This window comes from Somniosus microcephalus, chromosome 9 (genome assembly GCF_052327205.1).
Source record: "Somniosus microcephalus isolate GS21.2 chromosome 9, FLI_Smic_1.0, whole genome shotgun sequence".
NCBI classification, from domain to species: Eukaryota; Metazoa; Chordata; class Chondrichthyes; order Squaliformes; family Somniosidae; genus Somniosus; species Somniosus microcephalus.
In genome coordinates this window covers 60,252,351-60,269,489 of record NC_140995.1, presented here as the reverse complement: position 1 = coordinate 60,269,489, position 17,139 = coordinate 60,252,351, and the positions used below count along the sequence as shown (strand labels likewise).

The following is a 17,139-nucleotide window of genomic DNA, read 5'->3' as shown; positions in this document are numbered from 1 at the left end:
ACTTGGATAGAGAACTGGTTGGCAGACAGAAAACAAAGAGTTGGAATAAATGGGTCTTTTTCCGAGTGGCAGGCAGTGACTAGTGGGGTACCGCAGGGATCGGTCCTTGGACCCCAGCTATTCACAATATATATTAATGATCTAGACAAGGGAATTAGATGTAATATCTCCAAATTTGCAGACGACACAAAGCTGGGTGGGCGTGTGTGCTGTGAGGAGGATGCCGAGAAACTCCAGGATGATTTGGACAGGTTGGGTGATTGGGCAAAAGCATGGCAGATGCAATATAACGTGGATAAATGTGAGGTTATCCACTTTGGTGGCAAAAACAGGAAGGCAGATTATTATCTGAATGGCGGTAGATTGGGAGAAGGGGAAGTGCAACGAGACCTGGGTGTCCTTGTGCACCAGTCGCTTAAGGTAAGCATGCAGGTGCAGCAGGCGGTTAAGAAGGCAAATGGTGTGTTGGCCTTCGTAGCAAGAGGGTTTGAGTACAGGAACAAGGATGTCTTGCTGCAGTTGTACAGGGCCTTGGTGAGACCACATCTTGAGTATTGTGTGCAGTTTTGGTCGCCTTATCTGAGAAAGGAAGTTCTTGCCATGGAAGGAGTTCAGCGAAGATTCACCAAGCCGATACCTGGGATGGCAGGAATGATGTATGAGGAGAGATTGGGTCGATTGGGCTTGTACTCGCTGGAGTTTAGAAGAATGAGAAGGGAGCTCATTGAAACTTATAAAATTCTGACAGGACTGGACAGACTAGATGCAGGAAGGATGTTCCCGATGGTCGGGGAGTCCAGAACCAGGGGTCACAGCCTAAGGATAAGGGGTAGGCCATTTAGGACAGAAATGAGGAGGAATTTCTTCACCCAGAGAGTGGTGAACCTGTGGAATTCTCTACCACAGAAGGCAGTAGAGGCCAATACATTAAATATATTCAAGAAGGAGTTGGATATATTTCTTAAGGTTAAAGGGATCAAGGGGTATGGGGAGAAAGCAGGGACCGGGTACTGAATTTGGATGATCAGCCATGATCGCATTGAATGGCGGAGCAGGCTCGAGGGGCCGAATGGCCTACTCCTATCTTCTATGTTTCTATGTTAATTGGAGAAAATTTCTGCTCATCCAGAACTGGATGTCGGACAAGCAGTCTGACAACTTAGAGACCATGGAGGGGGTCGAGAGAAGTGATGGTGGAGTAGAGGTGGGTGTCATCAGCGTACATGTGGAAACTGACGCTGTGTTTTCAGATGATGTCGCCAAGGGCCAGCATGTAGATGAGAAATAGGAGGGGGCCAAGGATAGATCCTTGGGGGACACCAGAGGTAACGATGCGAGAGCAGGAAGAGAAGCCATTGCAGGTGATTCTCTGGCTACGATTAGATAGATAAGAATGGAACCAGGTGAGTGCAGTCGCACCCAGCTGGACGACGGTGGAGAGGCATTGGAGAAGGATGGAATGGTCAACCGTGTCAAAGGCTGCAGACAAGTCAAGAAGGACGAGGAGGGATAGTTTACCTTTGTCACAGTCACAAAGGATCTCATTTGTGACTTTGATGAGAGCCGTTTCGGTACTGTGGCGGGGGCAGAAGCCTGATTGGAGTGATTCAAACATAGAGTTACAGGAAAGATGGGCATGGATTTGGGAGGCGACAACACGTTCAAGGACTCGAGAGGAAAGGGAGGTTGGAGATGGGGTGGTAGTTTGCAAGAGGGATCAAGGGTTGGTTTTTTGAGGAGTGGGTGATGACGGCAGATTTAAGGGAGAGGGGGATAGTACCTGCAGAGAGAGAACCGTTAACAATGTCAGCTAACATGGGAGCCAGAAAAGGAATTGGGTAGTTAGCAGTTTGGTGGGAATAGGGTCGAGGGAGCAGGTCTCATGGACAAGATGAGCGCGCAGAGGTCATGAGGGGAGATCAGAGAGAAACTAGAGAAAGATGCGAGTTCAGGGCTAGGGCAGGAGGGAACCTTGGAGGAAGTTTGGCCCAGTGGGCTAGGGGAAGGAAGGGAAGTGGCAGAAGCAGCTGAACAGATGGTCTCAATCTTAGAGACAAAGAAGTCCATGAGCTCCTCACACTTCTTGTTGAAATATAAAACACACTCCCCACTGTCAACACATTGGTGAGGATTAATGCCCCAGTTTTGGCAGCAGCTGCAAACGAGGTCCTGCCGTGCGCAGACATGCTAAGACCATTTAAAGAGGTTGATTTTGCCAGCAGCTTTACTGAATTTCAACATGAATGAGTGAAGCTGAGCTGGGGATAGTGGGAGTGTGTTTTATCTTTTACTACGTTAAAGGTGCTAAATAAATGCAAGTTGTTGTTGTATCACACGACTAACAATGGCTAAAGAAGGCAGCCCACCACCACCTTCTCAGGGCAACTATGATGGGCAATAAATGCCAGCCTTGACAGCAACGCCCACATCCTGAGAATGAAGTGGCAGTCCAAGGAACACTGAATTATACAAGCAGCACTTTCATTGTATGTTGCAGCTACTTTAACCCCCAAATCTAATTTGTGTTGATCTGGAATGTGCTGCCTGAAAGGGCAGTGGAAACAGGAACTCTCAAAAGGGAATTGGATAAATACTTGGAAAAAATTAACAGCCTATAGGAAAAGAGCAGGGGAGCGGGACCAGTTGGCTCCTTCAAAGAGCTGGCACAAGCATGATGGGCCGAATGGCCTCCTTCTGTGCTGTATGATTCTATGGAGGACTCTAGGTGTCAATGATGCCCAATGCAGGTCAGTGACACAGTCTGATGTATGTTGTGAAGAACACAAGAAATAGGAGGAGTAGACCATACGGCCCCTCGAGCCTGCTCCATTCACTAAGATCATGGCTGAACTTCTATATCAACTCCACTTTCTCGACCTATCCCCATATCTCGATTCTCTTAGTGCCCAAAAGTCCATCAATCTCAGTCTTGAATATATTCAGCCTCCACAGCCCTTTGGGGTAGAGAATTCCAAAGATTCACAACCCTCAACGAAGAAATTTCTCCTCATCTCAGTCCTAAATGGCCGACCCCTTATCCTGAGACTATGACCACTAGTTCTAGACTCTCCAGCCAGGGGAAACGGCCTCTCAGCATCTACCCAATCATGCCCTCGAAGAATTTTAGTTTTCAATGAGATAACCTCGCTTCTTCTAAACTCCAGAGAATATAGGTCATTCTACTCAATCTCTCCTCATAGGACAGCCCTCTCATCCCAGGAATCAATCTAGTGAACCTTTGTTGCACCCTCTCTAAGGCACATATATCCTTCCTTAGATAAGGAGACCAAAACTGTACACCGTACTCTATGTTTCTCACCAAAGTCCAACACAACTGCAGCAAGACTTCCTTACTCTTATACTGCAACCCTCTTGCAATAAAGGCTAACATACCATTTGCCTTCCTAATTGCTTGCTGTACCTGCTGTATCTGTGATTTGTGTACAAGGACACCCAAATCCCTCAATCCCAACATTCACTAGTCTCTCAACTTTTAAAAAATATTGTGCTTTACCATTCTTCCTACCAAAGTGAGTAATTCCACACTTCCCACATTATACTCCTCCTTCATGCCCAATCACTTAACCTTGTCTATATCCCTTTGCAGCCTCTTTATGTTCTCCTCACAGCTTACTTTCCCAACTAGCCTTGTATCGTCAGCACACTTGGATACTGTATTACACTCGGTCCCCTCATCTAAGTCATTGATATAGATTGTAAATAGAGGAGGTCCAAGCAACTATCCTTGTGGCATTCCACTAGTTACACCCTGCCAACCCGAAAATGACCATTCATGGTCTGCACGGAGCGGGATTAAACGGAGTGGACTTGAACAGAGTGTTTTATTTGGGAATTTGGAAAGAGTGTGAATTCAGAGAAGAGGGGGAAGGAGTTGCTGCTTTTTGCCTACATTATTTGTAGTGCTTTGTGTTACAGGTAGATATTTAATTTCAGAACCCTTAACCTAATCTAGATCAGGTAAGTAGTAGGAAAATCCTGCAGTTGGATGAGCAAGCTGACCATGGCACAGGAGGTCATTCAAGTGGGGGGAGTGAAAGAGAATGTAGTTGTGGTAGGGGACAGTATAGTCAGGGGGATAGATACTGTCCTCTGCAGCCGCGACCGAGAATTACGAAGGTTGTGCTGCCTGCCCTGTGCCAGGGTTAAAGACATCTCCTCGCGGGTGGAGAAGAACGTGGAGTGGGAGAGGGAGGATCCAGTTGTCGTGGTTCACGTAGGAACCAATGACATAAGTAGAACTAGGAATGAGGTTCTGCTGAGGGAGTTTGAGGAGCTAGGATCCAAATTAAAAAGCAGAACCTCAAAGGTAGTAACAAGAGCATAAGAAATAGGAGCAGGAATAGGCCACTTGGCCCCTCGAGCCTGCTCCGCCATTCAATAAGACCATGGCTGATCTCGGGCTCAAAGCCACTTCCCAGCCCGCTCCCCATAACCCTTCACTCCCTTATCTTGCAAAAATTTGTCCATCTCCACTTTAAATGTATTTAATGACCCAGTCTCCACAGCTCTCTGGGGCAGAGAATTCCACAAATTTACGACCCTCAGAGAGAAGAAGTTCCTCCTCATCTCAGTTCTAAAAGGGCGACCCTTTATTCTGAGACTGGCCCCCGAATTCTAGATTTCCCCATGAGGGGAAACATCCTCTGTATCTACCCTGTCGAGCCCCCTCAGTATCTTATATGTTTCGTTAAGATCACCTCTCATTCTTCTAAATTCCAATGAGTATAGGCCCAGCCTGCTCAACCTTTCCTCATAAGTCAACCCCCTCATCTCTGGAATTAACCTAATGAATCGTCTTTGAACTGCCTCCAATGCAAGTATATCCTTCCTTAAATAAGGAGACCAGAACTGTACGCAGTACTCAAGGTGTGGTCTCACCAATACCTTGTACAGTTGTAGCAGGACTTCCCCGCTTTTATACTCCAACCCCCTTGAAATAAAGGCCAACATTCCATTTGCCTTTTTGATTACTTGCTGTACCTGCATGCTAACTTTTTGGGTTTCATGCACAAGGACCCCCAGGTCCCTCTGAACTGTAGCATTTTGTAATCTCTCCATTTAAATAATAGTTTGCTTTTTTATTTTTCCTGCCAAAGTGGATAACCTCGCACTTTCCCACATTATACTCCATCTGCCAAATGTTTGCCCACTCACCTGTCTATATCCCTTTGCAGATTCTGAGTCCTCTGCGCAACTTGCTTTCCCACCCATCTTTGTATCATCCGCAAACCTGGCTACATTACACTTGATCCCTTCATCCAAGTCATTAATGTAGATTGTAAATAGTTGGGGCCCCAGCACCGATCCTTGTGGCACCCCACTAGTTACCGTTTGCCAACCAGAAAATGACCCATTTCCCGACTCTCTGCTTTCTGTTAGTTAGCCAATTCTCTGCCCATAATCTCTGGATTGTTACCTGAGCCACACGCAAATTGGCATAGGGACAAACAGATTAGAGGTTTAAATATGTGGCTTAAAGAGTGGTGTGGGAGGAAGGGGTTTCAGTTCATGGGGCACTGGCACCAGTACTGGGGAAAGAGGGAGCTGTTGCTGGCAAACCGAATAACTAGGGCAGTAGACAGGGCTTTAAACTAATGAAAGGGGAGGGGGGTTGGTGGGAAGGATTCAGGAAAGAGTAAATTTAAAAGCAGCGAGAGAAATGTCAAGGCTCCAGAGCAGAGTAGAGTTTTGGGTAAAAATAAGCAGAGTGGGTCAGGAAGGGGCAGAGAGAGTAACAAAGGTAATAGGGCATCAGTGACTACGGTGACATCAGGGAAAGAGAGAAATAAGTCAAAGCTAAAGGCACTATATCTGAATGCGCGAAGCATTCGCAACAAAATAGATGAATTAATAGCAGAGATAGAAATGAACAGGTTTGATCTAATAGCCATAATGGAGACGTGGTTGCAAAGTGGCCATGGTTGTGAATTAAATATTCCAGGATACTTAACTTTTAAAACTGATAGGCAAAATGGAAAAGGAGGAGGGGTAGCCCTGATAATAAAAGATGGGATAAAGACAGTAGAGAGAAAGGATCTTAGCTCGAAAATCAAGAAGTAAATCAGTTTGGGTGGAGCTAAGAAACAGCAAGGGGCAGAAAACATTGGTGGGAGTTTTTTTTATAGGCCCCAAACAGTAGTTGTAATGTAGGGCAGAGTATAAATCAGGAAATTAGAAGCGCATGTAACAAGGGTAATACAGTAGTCATGGGGGACTTTAATCTACATATAGACTGGGCAAACCAAATTTGCAGTAATAGTGTGGAGGACGAATTCATGGAGTGTATGCAAGATAGTTTTATAGATCAGTATGTTGAGGAACCAACGAGGGAACAGGCTATTTTAGATCTAGTATTGTGCAATGAGAAAGGGTTAATTAATAACCTTGTAGTAAAGGGACCTTTAGGGAAGAGTGACCATAATGTGATAGAATTTTATAGAGAGTTTGAAAGTGACTTAGTTAAATCCAAAACTAGAATCATAAATCTAAACAAAGCAAACTGCGTCGGTATGAGGGGCGAGGTGGCTAAAGTAGATTGGGAAACTACATTAAAAGGTATGATAGTAGACAAGCAATGGCTAGCATTTAAAGAATACATAATTTACAACAAATATACATTCCTTTAGGGCACACAAACCCCACAGGAAAAGTGGTTCAACCGTGGCTAACAAGAGAAGTTAAAGATAGTATTAGATCAAAGGAAGAGGCTTATAATGTTGCCAAAAATAGGATTTTAGAATTCAGCAAAGGAGGACCAAGAAACTGATACAGAAAGGGAAAATAGAATATGAAAGTAAACTAGCAAGAGACATAAAAACAGACTGTAAAAGCTTCTATAGGTAGGTAAAAAGGAAAAGATTAGCGAAAGTAAATGTGGGTCCCTTACAGGCTGAGACAGGAGAAATTATAACGGGAAATAAGGAAATGGCAGAGAAATTAAACAAATACTTCGTGTCTGTCTTCACGGAAGAAGACGCAAAAAACTTCCGGGAAATAGTGGAGAACCAAGGGTCTAGTGAGAATGAGGAACTGAAAGAAATTAGTATTAGTAAAAAAAAAAATAGTACTGGAGAAATTAATGGGATTTAAAGCCAATGAATCCCCTGGACCTGATGGCCTACAGCCTAGGGTTTTGAAAGAGTTGGCTATAGAGATAGTGGATGCATTGGTTGTCATTTTCCAAAATTCCACAGATTCTAGAACGGTTCCCACGGATCCTACTATTTAAGAAAGGAGGGAGAGAAAACGGGGAACTACAGACCAGTTAGCCTGACATCAGTAGTAGGGAAAATGCTAGAATCTATTAAGGACGTGGTAACAGGGCACTTAGAAAATAATAGGATTGGGCAGAGTCAACACTGATTTATCGAAGGGAAATCATGTTTGACAAATCTGTTTGAGGTTGTAACTAGCAGAATAGATGAGGGGAAACCAGTGGATGCGGTATATTTGGATTTTCAGAAGGCATTTGATAAGGTGCCACACAAAAAGTTATTAAACAAAATTAGGGTTCATGGGATTGGGAGTAATATACTAGCATGGATTGAGGATTGGTTAACAGACAGAAAACAGAGAGTAGGAATAAACGAGTCATTTTTGGGTTGGCAGGCTGTAACTAGTGGGGTACCGCAAGGATCACTGCTTGGGCCTCAGCTATTCACAATCTACATCAGTGATTTGGACGAGGGGACCAAATGTAATATATCCAAGTTTGCTGATGATACAAAGTTGGGTGGGAATGTAAATTGTGAGGAGGATGCAAGGAAGTTTTAAAGGGATATAGACAGGCTAAGTGAGTGGGCAAGAACATGGCAAATGGAATATAATGTGGAAAATGTGAAGTTATCCACTTTGGTAGGAAAAACAGAAAAGCAGAGATTAGGAAATGTTGGTGTTCAGAGGGACCTGGGTGTCCTTGTACACAAATCACAAAGTTAACATGCAGGTACAGCAAGCAATTAGGAAAGCAAATGGTATGTTGGCCTTTCTCACAAGAGGGTTTGAGTATAAGAGTAAAGGCGACTTACTGCAATTAAATAGGGCCCTGGTGAGATCACACCTGGAGTATTGTGTACAGTTTTGGTCTCCTTACCTAAGGAAGGATATACTTGCCATAGAGGGAGTGCAACCAAGGTTCATCAGACAGATTCCTGGGATGGGGAGATTGTCCCATGAGGAGAGATTGAGTAACTAGGCCTATATTCTCCAGTTTAGAAGAATGCGAGGTAATCTCATTGAAACATACAAAATTCTTACAGGACTTGACAGGGTAGATGCAGGGAGGATGTTTCCCCTGACTGGGGCGTCCAGAATCACGGGTCACAGTCTCAGCATAAGGGGTCGGTCATTTAGGACTGAGATGAGGAGAAATGTCTTCACTCAGAGGGTGGTGAATCTTTGGAATTCTCTACCCTAGAGGGCTGTGGCGGCTCAGTCGTCAAGTATAATCAAGACAGAGATCGATATATTTTTGAATATTAAGGGAATCAAGGGATATGGGGATAGTGCAAGAAAGTGGAGATGATCTTATTGAATAGCAAAGCAGGATCGAAGGGCCAAATGGTCTACTCCTGCTCCTATTTCTTATACCTACTGTTCTCTGTCCATTAACCAATCCTCAATCCATGCTAATATATTACCCCCAATTCTATGAGCCCTAATTTTATGTAATAACCTCGTGTGGCACCTTATCGAATACCTTCTGAAAATCCAAATATACTACATCCACTGGTTCCCCTCATCATGCCTGCTAGTTACACCCTCAAAAAACTAATAGATTTGTCAAACACGATTTCCCCTTCATAAAACTATGTTGACTCTGCCTAACCATATTGTGGTATTAAACTGGTCTCCGTGCTCCTTTTCTTGTATAGAATGAGGACTTTATGGGATGAAGACTACAGCGATTATTTGGGCAAAGGAGGACCCGGCTGAAGGACACTTACAATGAACTGTTCGATGTCTCTCTCCAGGCCGACGTTGGGCAGATCGGGCATCATGTGTGCCACGACTTTAAAGCCAGCATCCTTTGCCAGCTGGAATGACTCACACACTGCTCTAACAGTGTGACCCCTGCAGAAAAAAAAGAAGCAAAGGTTTAGCCAGGCGAGTCATGAGCTCTCTGTAGCGTGACCCCTGAAAGTATTTATCAGCAGGACAGTCAAACAGCAGGGACTCAACACCATCGGCATCCAAAACAAAATTACATTGAAGTTTTCTCAGATGTACCAATGGCTTGAAACATTTTTTTAAAAATCGCACTGCATCACCATCAGACACTGTTTTGTTCTTAAACAGTCTACTTCATCAAATCCCTGTTTCAGCTGTGGGTTTTGGCAACCTTGTAGTTGTGCCTGGGTGTGTATAGCGCACTTAGAAAGTGTAATCACCTTTCTCCACACACCAGACCGATCCTCACTTTGCACTCAGCTCCTATCCATCGCTCAGTAGCTGCCTGTTCACTTGACGTAGGCCACACCCTGGGCTACTATCCGAGGTATCAGGCAACACTGGCTGATGGTCCCTGGGGTTCAGGTATTGGTGAACGAGGGAACACCAATCCCCAGGGTGACAATTGAGAGGGTAAGTCTAAGTATGGGACACGAGGAGGGATGTAGAGAGGGTGAGTCTGTTACAGGACAAAAGGGGGGGGATGTAGAGAGGGTGAGTCTGTTACAGGACAAAAGGGGGGGGATGTAGAGAGGGTGAGTCTGTTACAGGACAAAAGGGGGGGGAAGTAGAGAGGGTGAGTCTGCTACAGGACAAAAGGGGGGGGGATGTAGAGAGGGTGAGTCTGTTACAGGACAAGAGGGGGGATGTAAAACATAGAAATAGGAACAGGAGTAGGCCATTCGGCCCTTCGAGCCTGCTCCGCCATTCAATGAGATCATGGCTGATCTTCGTCTGAGATCATAGCTGATCTTACCAGTTCAGTACCCCGTCCCCGCCTTTTCTCCGTAACCCTTAATCCCCTTAGCCTTCAGAAATATATCCAATTCTCTCTTGAAAATATTTATTGAATTAGCCTTCGCAGCCCTCTGTGGCAGGGAATTCCACAGGCTCACCACTCTTTGAGTGAAGAAATTCTTCCTCATCTCTGTTTTAAATGATTTGCCCGCTATTTTTAGACTGTGGCCCCTGGTTCTGTGCTCCCCGGCCATTGGAAACATTCTCTCTGAATTCAGCCTGTCCAGGCCTGCCATAATTTTATATGTTTCGATGAGATCCCCTCTCAATCTTCTAAACTCCAGTGAGTACAAGCCCAAACTATTTAATCTCTCTTCGTAGGTCATTCCCGCCATTCCAGGTATCAGCCTGGTGAATCGCCGTTGCACTCTTTCCATGGCAAGAACATCCTTCCGCAGATGGGGCGACCAAAACTGTACACAATACTCCAGATGCGGTCTCACCAGCACCTTGTACAGCTGTAGTAAGGTATCCCTATTCCTATACTCGAACCCCCTTGATATGAAGGCCAACATACCATTTGCCTTCTTAATCGCCTGTTGCACCTGCATGCTCTCCTTCAGTGACTGGTGCACAAGAACACCCAGGTCCCTCTGCACTTCCCCATCTCCCAATCTATTGCCGTTTAGATAATAATCTACCCTCCTGTTTTTACCCCCAAAGTGGATAACCTCGCATTTATCCACATTATAGTGCATCTGCCACGTATCCGCCCATTCCCCCAACCTGTCCAAATCGCACTGTAGCCTCCTGACATCCTCATCAGAGCCCACCCCTCCTCCTAGTTTAGTGTCGTCAGCGAATTTGGAAATATTGCATCCAATTCCCTGATCCAGATCATTTATATATATTGTGAACAGCTGGGGTCCCAGGACAGATCCTTGCGGCACCCCGCTGGTCACTGCCTGCCACTCCGAAAACGAGCCGTTTATTCCAACTCTCTGTTTTCTATCCGCCAGCCAGTTCTCTATCCACGTTAATACTTTGCCCCCAATCCCATGAGCCTTAATTTTGCATGATAATCTTTTGTGTGGAACCTTATCGAAGGCTTTCTGGAAGTCAAGGTACACCACATCCACTGGCTCTCCCCCATCTATTTTACCAGTTACTTCCTCAAAAAATTCCAGCAGATTAGTCAAACACGATTTACCCTTTGTAAATCCATGTTGACTCTGTCCGATCCTTTCCCCATTTGTCAAGTGCTCCGCTATTTTATCCTTAATAATGGACTCTAGCATTCTGCCCACAACCGATGTAAGGCTTACTGGTCTATAATTCCCTGCTTTCTCTCTACCCCCCTTTTTAAATATTGGGGTAACATTAGCTACCCTCCAATCCACGGGTACTGTTCCCGAGTCAATGGAGTTCCGGAAGATGATCCTTAGAGCATCTGCTATCTCCAGGGCCACCTCCTTAAGTACCCTAGGATGTAGTTTATCAGGCCCCGGGGATTTGTCGGCCTTCAGTCCCCTCAACTTACCCAGCACCATATCCCTAGAGATACTAGTTTCTGTCAGCTCCTCCCTCTCATTAGTCCCTATGTTTGCCGATATTCCTGGGAGGTTATTTGTGTCCTCCTTTGTGAATACAGAACCAAAGTATGAGTTTAATTGGTCTGCCATTTCCTTATTCTCCATTATATATTCTCCCGAATCGGACTGCAAGGGACCGACTTGGGATTTTACCAGTCTTTTCCTCCTGATATACCGATAAAAGCTTTTGCAGTCTGTCTTTATGTTTGCTGCTAGAGAGGGTGAGTCTGCTACAGGACAAAAGGGGGGGGATGTAGAGAGGGTGAGTCTGTTACAGGACAAGAGGAGGGATGTAGAGAGGGTGAGTCTGCTACAGGACAAAAGGGGGGATGTAGAGAGGGTGAGTCTGTTACAGGACAAGAGGGGGGGGATGTAGAGAGGGTGAGTCTGTAATGGCACAAGAGGGGGGATGTAGAGAGGGTGAGTCTGTTACAGGACAAGAGGGGGGGGATGTAGAGAGGGTGAGTCTGTTAGAGGACAAGAGGGGGGATGTAGAGAGGGTGAGTCTGTAATGGGACACGAGGGGGGATGCAGAGAGGGTGAGTCTGTTACAGGACAAGAGGGGGGATGTAGAGAGGGTGAGTCTGTAATGGGACACGAGGGGGGATGTAGAGAGGGTGAGTCAGTTAGAGGACAAGAGGGGGGATGTAGAGAGGGTGAGTCTGTTACGGGACAAGAGGGGGGATGTAGAGAGGGTGAGTCTGTTACAGGACAAGAGGGGGGATGTAGAGAGGGCGAGTCTGTAATGGGACACGAGGGGGGATGCAGAGAGGGTGAGTCTGTTACGAGACAAGAGGGGGGATGTAGAGAGGGCGAGTCTGTAATGGGACAAGAGGGGGGATGTAGAGAGGGTGAGTCTGTTAGAGGACAAGAGGGGGGGATGTAGAGAGGGTGAGTCTGTTACGAGACAAGAGGGGGGATGTAGAGAGGGCGAGTCTGTAATGGGACAAGAGGGGGGGATGTAGAGAGGGTGAGTCTGTAATGGGACACGAGGGGGGATGCAGAGAGGGTGAGTCTGTAATGGGACAAGAGGGCAGATGTAGAGAGGGTGAGTCTGTAATGGGACAAGAGGGGGGATGGAGAGAGGGTGAGTCTGTTACAGGACAAGAGGGGGGATGTAGAGAGGGTGAGTCTGTAATGGGACAAGAGAGCGGATGTAGAGAGGGTGAGTCTGTTACAGGACAAGAGGGGGGATGCAGAGAGGGTGAGTCTGTAATGGGACACGAGGGGGAATGTAGAGAGGGCGAGTCTGTAATGGGACAAATAAAAGGATATTATTAGGGATATAATCTTGTATAAATATTTTCTGCCAGCTTTCAATGCACTGACTTCTTTATTCTAGTTACAAAAGGAAATATTGAATCTTTTTTAGAAACTGCACTTCAGAAGTGGGCATGTGACCCACGTAAGCTACTTTTTCCACTCACCGTAATTAATTAATGACACTTCTGGTCGATTTCCTTTTCACAACCAAACAGGTACCTTGTGCACCTCAGAATCCTAAAAGTGCAGGATTTCTAGTTAATGGAATGAATTCAAGGAAGGTGCATTATATAAATGTCATGATGAAGGGTATCCTTTAGATTGGAAAACTGCGCATGTCACTCTGCTATTTAAGAAAGGTGAGGGGGGAAACCAGGGAATTATAGACCAGTTAGCCTAACATCTGTTGTCAAGAAATTACTATAGTCTATAATTAAGAATAGAGTGACTGAACACATTGAAATTTTTCAGCTGATCAGAGAGCCACCATGGCTTTGTAAAGGGTAGGTCATGCCTGACGAACCTGACTGAGTTTTTTGAAGCGGTGACTCAAGTGGTGGACAGAGGAATGTCTATGGATGTTAATTATATGGACTTCCAGATGGTATTTGATAAAGTCCCTCTTAAGAGACTGCTAGCTAAAGCTGAAGCTCATGGAATGGAGGGCAAATTATTGACCTGGTTAGGAAATTGGCTGAGTGGCAGGAGAGAGTAGGGATAATGGACAGTTACTCTAATTGGCAGGACCTAAAAAGGATAAATCAGAGTACTTTCTAAATGGTGAAAAGCTAGAAGCAGTGGAGGTCCAAAGAAACTTAGGGGTCCATGTACAAAGATCATTCAAATGTCATGGATACGTACAGAAAATAATCACAGACTAATGGAATGCTGCCCTTTATATCTAGAGAACTAGAATACAAGGGGTTAGAAGTCATGCTACTGCTATACAAAGCCATGGTTAGACCATACCTGGAGTACTGTGCTCAATTCTGGGCACCGCATCTTAGGAAGGTTATATTGGCCTTGGAGGGAGTGCAGCGCAGTTTTACTAGAATGATACCTGGACTCCAAGGGTTAAATTACGAGGAGAGATTACACAAACTAGGGTTGTCGTCGCTGGAATTTAGACGGTTAAGGGGTGATTTGATCGAAGTTTACAAGATATTGAGAACTGATAGAGAGAAACTATCTACTCTATCTCCGCTGCTTGTGGAGCCTATGACTAGGAGGCATAGTCTAAACATTAGAGCCAGGCCTTTCGGGAGTGAAGTTCGGAAACACTTCTACATGTAAAGGGTGGTAGGATTTTGGAACACTCTTCTGCAAACGGCAACTGATGCTGGGTCAATTGTTAATTTTAAATCTGAGATTGATAGATTTCTGTTAACCAAAGATATTAAGGGATATGGGGCAAAGGCGAGTATATGGAGTTTGGGCTCATGGCTGATTTGTGACCTTTGAAGGGTGGAACAGGCTCGGGGAGCTAAATGGCCTATTCCAAAGGAGCAGTGGCACTTTTGAAAATGCCCGAGTGAAATGTTTGGGTTTTGAAGCATGCCCCACCTGTTGGTGTCTCTGGCCACATCCTCATAGACACTCTGCACCCCAATCTCCAGCCGTGTGCATCCGTACTGCAGCATGTCACTGAGATGTCGCTTCAGGCAGTAGTCTGGTCTGGTCTCAATGGTGATCCCAACACACTTGGTATTGCTGCGCTCAGAGTACCTGAAATCAGTTTAAAACCAGTTCATTAATCCAAAGGTCACCTGGACAGAGGCAACGGTAAAACAGCGAGCAGCTCCCACACACACTGCCAAATCATCGCTACATCTGGGCTACACCCAACCACCACATACAGCCAGCTCCAAACACTGTACAGGTGGCAGTCACCAACGCTATCAGCATCCGTGAAAAGCACTTAAATTACTTACAAAATCAAATGTTGCCAGGCAAATTATGGGGAAAAACATTCCACTGTAAATTATATTCCCTCTGTGGGGCACCCTTCACCCACTTAACCGGCTTCTAAGTTATCTGTTGGGAGGGGCAGGGGACCAGCCTCAGGCCGCTCTCCTCATTCCCTGTACACACTAGCTCAAGCCAACGGCACCATATAACTCAGCACTGGCCACCCAAGAAACTGCAGGTATAAAGCTGCCTCCTCACACAGCACAGCACATTGAAGCCTCAACACGGAAACTCTCCATAACTCAGCACAATTTACCTCTGCCCATCGCCAGCAGCCCCTGGACAGCATCGGACTGCATTTTCATCACAATCAGGAAAACATTGGGTTTGCCAGATTGAGAACTAAAGAGAAATCATCTTGCAGCAGGTGGTTTACAAACATTCTGAGGAGCGGGATCCTGTCCCCAGAGTGCCCAGGCGGAGGCCTGGACCCGGCCTTGCATTTATTGATTTCATACTGTCAGGGGAGGTTAATCTGTAAGATGGATTCTCTGCACAGCAACAGGTGATATTTTAGCCCAAGTACTAGTTACTGTACCATTCACTGCTGTGCACCTCCCAGAGCACACATCGAGTTTTAGAGTTTACAGCACAGAAACAGGCCATTCGGGCCATGAGCCTCCTCCCACCCCTCTTCATCTCACCCGAGCAGCATATCCCTCTATTCCTTTCTCTCTCATGTTTAGCTAGCTTCCCCTTAAATGCATCAATGCTATTCGCCTCAACCACTCCCTGTGGTAGCGAGTTCCACATTCTCACCACTCTTTGGGTAAAGAAGTTTCTCCTGAATTCCCTATTGAGCAAAATTAAACCAACGGCAGTCGAACACGAGAGTGATATTTCCACTGAAGGTGCAGTACACTGGAATATTCACCTTTTACTTCTAAGCAAAGAGTGAAAGACACCAGCTTTAATTCTAGGACTCAAAAGCAGTGCAACAATCTGCCTGAATGAAGGACTTCAATCCAATTTTCGGTGCTGCACTGAGCTGTTCGTTCGACCCTGTCATGTAAACACATTCTGTTCTCCCAATTTAAAGTACTGCAGTGACAATCAGGATTTGTGCTCTGGATAATAAATTAGCTGCCCAATTTCTTACAGGTTTGTGGTAACTCGATTTAGACAGTTCCATTCACATAACCATCCAATAACCGAGAAACAGTTTGACGCAGAGCGCAAACCATCGCTTAACGCAGCCATACACAGCACCGCTCTTGATCGGTGATAGCAACACCCTGCATTTATAGAGCACCTTTCACATGATGTAGTAAAACATTGAGGCGCTTCACAGCAGTGTAATCAGACAAAAATTGCCACTGACCCAAAAGGAGGCGATATTAAGAGGGGTGAGTAAAAGCTTGGACAAAGAGGTGGATTTTAAGGAAGGTCTTAAAGGAGGCGAGAGACACAGAGGGGTTTAGGGAGGGAATTCCAGAGTGTAGGGCCTAGGCAGCTGATAGCAAGGCCGCCAATGGTGGGGCAATTAAAATCGTGGATGCTGAAGAGGCCAGATTTGGAGGAGTGCAGAGATCTCGGAAGGTTGTAGGCAACGTTTCCTAAGCTGTGCGGCCCGGCACTGGCTTTTTTTAATGTGAAAGTTCATGTATGCGGGGAACATGAATGGGCCGCGCACCCAAAAAAAATGACAGGGAACATGGATTGCAGGGCTGGAGGAGGTTACAGAGATAGGGAGGGGCGAGGCCACGGAGGGATTTGAACACAAGGATGGGAATTTTAAAGTCGCGGCGTTGGGTGGACCAGGAGCCAATGTAGGTCAGCGAGCACAGATGGCGGTGGATGAATGGGACTTAATGCTAGTTGAAGTTCCTGGAGGATGCTCTACTGCTCTAGAAATGTAGACAAGACGATTTGAAACTCCCAGTGGTATAATTCAGAAGTCAGAGCTCCCTCATTTTAGTGCAACACACTGGATAAGCCACAGGGAGGGGTCTGTACAATGTCACCAATGTTCCCTCTCATTTTTTTCCGTGCGCGGCCCCTTTAACTGGCTGCACGGCCATTCAAATTTTCATGCATGCGTGATTTCTTCCATGTAAAAGCCGGGGAGCGGCCTGCGTGGGACCTCCAGACTGGTGCGCTGCCGCGCAGCTTAGCAGAAACATTAGCCAGAACCACTCGTGATTTTTCCCCCGCCTTTCAAGTCTCGGAGCGAACACTTGCACTGAAACACGGCGTGATGGGAGGATAGTCAGCACAAGCTCACTTCCCATCGCTCTGCAGCTATTGCAGCTTTAAGTCCCAGAATTGCTGGTCACTTGAACCTGCCTGCCTGTCGGAATGACTGATCAGCTCTCTGTCCAGCCTACTTTCCTCTTGTCTGATTCACCCACAATAACAGATGGTAAGATTGATGCTCCATTACAAAGCA

The 17,139-nt window shown here is 45.8% G+C and overlaps 1 protein-coding gene across 1 annotated transcript in view; it reads right to left on the bottom strand.

Moving 5' to 3' along the window:
- Positions 1-17,139, bottom strand: part of elp3 (elongator acetyltransferase complex subunit 3) — a 157,986-nt gene that overhangs the window by 113,061 nt on the left and 27,786 nt on the right. The window contains exons 8-9 of the mRNA XM_085996640.1: positions 14,346-14,507; positions 8,967-9,093 (exon numbers count right to left, since the gene is read on the bottom strand). Of these exons, the coding sequence (XP_085852766.1) occupies positions 8,967-9,093; positions 14,346-14,507 (289 nt within the window). The remainder of the gene's footprint in view (positions 1-8,966; positions 9,094-14,345; positions 14,508-17,139) is intronic.